The sequence below is a fragment of the Chiloscyllium plagiosum genome, chromosome 2, assembly GCF_004010195.1.
Source record: "Chiloscyllium plagiosum isolate BGI_BamShark_2017 chromosome 2, ASM401019v2, whole genome shotgun sequence".
NCBI lineage: Eukaryota > Metazoa > Chordata > Chondrichthyes > Orectolobiformes > Hemiscylliidae > Chiloscyllium > Chiloscyllium plagiosum.
In genome coordinates this window covers 26755717-26759718 of record NC_057711.1, presented here as the reverse complement: position 1 = coordinate 26759718, position 4002 = coordinate 26755717, and the positions used below count along the sequence as shown (strand labels likewise).

Below are 4002 nucleotides of genomic sequence, written 5' to 3'. Positions count from 1 at the left end.
GTCTGACCTATCACCCTCACCTTGTCCTCTTTCCACCTATCACATTTCCGGCGCCCCTCCCCCAAGTCCCTCCTCCCTATCTTTTATCTTAGCCTGCTGGACCAACTTTCCTCATTCCTGAAGAAGGGCTAATGCCCGAAACGTCGATTCTCCTGTTCCCTAGATGCTGCCTGACCTGCTGCACTTTTCCAGCAACACATTTCCATCTCTGATCTCCAGCATCTGCAGACCTCACTTTCTCCTTAAACATTGTTCATCTCTAAAATAAATAGGATTACTCTATTACTGAAATAACATTTATTCTAAGGGCCATTTTATCTCTTATATTTCAGGCTGTCGATTGGAAAGATGAAGAATTCTTGATGGGATTGGAGGCTTATGGCATATGCCTCCCTCAGAGACCAGACGGTGTTTAACACTACCACAACCTGACTTCATGCATGGATAGAACTGTGGCTGGAATGGAACTTAATTTTCAGATGCACAGAACGCTTACAATGTTTCTGTACTTCAAATCAAATAAGAACTTGAGTGTCGAGTACATGTGCTTCACAAAGTACCGCAATAAAAACAGCAGCTGAATATCCCTTCACTACTTTATTGTCTGATTTCCAAGATAGTCAAACTGTTAAGGTCAGGGGTGCTCATTGGAAAGAACTTGATTGGCTTTCATTCTGCTTTCTTTAATATTTAACCATCAATTTTTGGTTATCAGTCACTGGGGTGAGGGGTTAGGGTGTGGCTTATCAAATAGGCTGCCAGTCATAATATGGAACATATGAGGCCTCATTGGGAAAACCTCAGGGAAGAAATCAGAGTGAGGGAAGGAAGACATTGGTCTCAGAGGAGAGGTTAGTGCCTCGTGGTAGGGGGAGCAGGGATCAGAGGCGTGGGGGTAGAGGCTTAGAAGCTTTGGGATGGTGACTGCGGACAAGCTGAGATGGGAATGAGGAAAAAGGGCTCAGAGATCTGGCTAGATTGATTGGCCGATTGAGTGGTAAATTCAGAGGTGAACGCAGATTTCCTCCATTGTTATACAGAATGTAGATTTAAAATCACTTAGCCCATAGATCTTTAGTTGCCTCCATTGGATGTAGCTCCTGGGTCCCTAAGTGCTCAGGAGACTAGACTTTTGAGCTGAAATTAAAAAGTTAAATGGAGCACAGAGGCTCATAGCTCTATATTAAATCTGTTTCTTTTAGATGGGTTGACCACCTGTCTACCTTTCATCCAGTTAAATTCAAAAGTGAGTGGGTTGAAAGCCAGTTTGAGTTGGAACTCTGATTTCTCTTTAATCTATGCTAGGTCAAACATGTCCATTTCTTAGGTTTGAATTCCCCTCTCTACACCCCGAATGATATTTACATGATAGCTGGTAACATGGGTTACCAGCTGATTAGTACAACTCTTGAACATTAAAACCACACACAAGTATATTGCTCCTCACTGACCTATCACAATCACCCAACCTGCATCTACCCATCGCTTTCCCAGCTACCTTCCTCCCCAGCCCCAGCCCCACCCTCCTATTTATCTCTCAGCCCCCATCCCCTCCCCTACATTTCTGATGAAGGGTTTATGCCCGAAACGTCGACTGTCCTGCTCTTCCAATGCACCCTGACCTGCTGTGCTTTTCCAGCGCCACATTTTTCGACTCTGACTCTCCAGCATCTGCAGCCCTCACTTTCTCCATAGTGTTAGCCTCAGCAAAGCTATAAAATGCAGTGGATCACACTGGCAGTTACTTCCAGCATCTTTTTATTGTATCATGGAATACAGGTGTCACTGGTAAGGCCAGCATTTACTGCCCATTCCTAACTGCCCTCGAACTTACTGGCATGCTAGCCCCTTTCAGAGGGAAGAGTCAACCACTTTGCAATGGGTCTGGAGTCACACGTAGCCCTCACCAGGTAAGACTGGTAGGTATTACTTCACTACCAGACATTAGTAAATCAGATGTATATGTAACAACAATAATCTGTAACATTTCAATGTTACCACTACTGATATTAGCTTTCCTTTCCAGATTTATTGATTGAATTCAAATTCCACAAACTGCCAAATTAGGATTTGAATTTATAATTCCAGACCACACATCTTGGCTTTTGGATTAAATTACCACTACATCACCATCTCTCTCCATCCCTCACATGACATCCTACACTTAGCAAGGCACTGGCATGATCATCCGGTGTCTATTCCAATAGCATGCAGAGAGATCTGAATGTGACATTCTCTCATAATCTGCTCACATCCCATGATAAAATTCAAAATGTTGGCAAGGTGACCATTTGTTGCCCATCACACTTGCCCTTGAGAAGGTGCTGTTAAGTCTCGGTTCTTGAATTGCTCCAGCCCAGCAACAGTAAAGGAATAAGACAATAATTCCATGTCAGGATAGGGTGTGGATGAGATGTTAATCAAAAAGTTGATTTGAACTGGGTATTTTTGAGCTTCTTGTCCATTGTTGGATCTGCATTCTTCCAAGTGGAAATCATTCAATCACACTCCTGACTTGCAGATGGTGTGCAAATGTTGGAGAGTCAAGAGGTAAGTTACTTACATTAGAATTCTGAATCTTGAAATTCTTTTGTATTCACATAAGTGATCCAGTTAAATTTCTGGTCAAAGGAATGCGATAGTGTGGGAATTAGCAGTGATAATGCCATTGACTGCCAGTTGGAGACACTTAAATTTCCTTTTGTTGGAGATGGACATTGTCTGATACTTATAGGACATGAATGTTACTTGCCAATTATCAGGGCAACCTTGAATATCGTCCAGGTCTTGCTGCAATGCAGGCATGTTCTGTTGTAAAATTGGAGATGCGTGAATGCTACTGACCAATTAGCAGCACTGAATGCTTGTGTATGCCAATGGCTACACTAACAACCAAGTTAAGATAATTACTTTCATCAGTGGGGTGCGAATCTAATGAGGGGTCTCACTTAGGTTCAGAGTTGACCTGTGGATGTTATAGAAATGAGTGACACAATACTAAATATTATGTTAAAACAATAATGTTATTAAATTATTAATAAGCAATTATAAAAGAAAAAATAAAATATTAAAAGAAAGATAAACAACTTCATAAAGAAGAAAGTGAGAGATCATTATTTTTGTGGTTCTGTATTTTAATTTTGCTCCAGACTACACATACTTCCTACATCGAACACCTTCCTTGCCCCTGTCTATGTAATTGTATCTACATGGACTATGACAACTAGAACTCTGGAACTGTGCATCACAGGGCAAGTTCCTTCCAGGGATCAGCAGATACTCAGAAACCAAAACAAAAAGCCTGCAAGACTTTCCTCAGCTACAGAGAACTGCGTCGGTACCTGATTATAATGTCTCCTACTACTAGTACCTTCTTATTAAGTGCCCCTGCTACAGAGCCATAGAGACGTACAGCGTGGAAACAGACCCTTCAATCCAATTGATTATCCTAAATTAATCTCGTTCCATTTTCCAGCATTTGGGGCATATCCTTCTAAACTCTTCTAGTCAAATACCCATCCAGATGCCTTTTAAATTTAATTGTACCTGCCTCCACCATCTCCTATGGAGGCCTATTCCATGCACTCACCACCCTCTGAGTGAAAATGTTGCTCCTTGGATCAATAGACAATAGACAATAGGTGCAGGAGTAGGCCATTCTGCCCTTCCAGCCAGCACCACCATTCATTATGATCATGGCTGATCATCCTCAATCAGTCTCCTCTTCCTGCCTTATCCCCATAATCCTTGATTCCACTATCCTTAAGAGCTCTATCCAACTCTTTCTTTAAAATATCCAGAGACTTGGCCTCCACAGCCTTCTGGGGCAGAGCATTCCATACACCCACCACTCTCTGGGTGAAGACGTTTCTCCTCAACTCTGTTCTAAGTGGCCTACCCCTTATTTTTAAACTGTGTCCTCTGGTTCGGGACTCACCCATCAACGGAAACATGCTTCCTGCCTCCAGAGTGTCCAATCCTTTAATAATCTTATACATCTCA

At 42.3% G+C, this 4002-nt stretch overlaps 1 protein-coding gene across 1 annotated transcript in view; it reads left to right on the top strand.

Annotated features, from left to right (window-relative positions):
* Positions 1-567, top strand: part of LOC122565351 (ufm1-specific protease 2-like) — a 55953-nt gene extending 55386 nt beyond the window's left edge. Inside the window, exon 9 of the mRNA XM_043721235.1 lies at positions 333-567. Coding sequence (XP_043577170.1) covers positions 333-416 — 84 coding nt within the window. The 3' untranslated portion in view covers positions 417-567. The remainder of the gene's footprint in view (positions 1-332) is intronic.
* Positions 568-4002: the final 3435 nt, after the last annotated feature.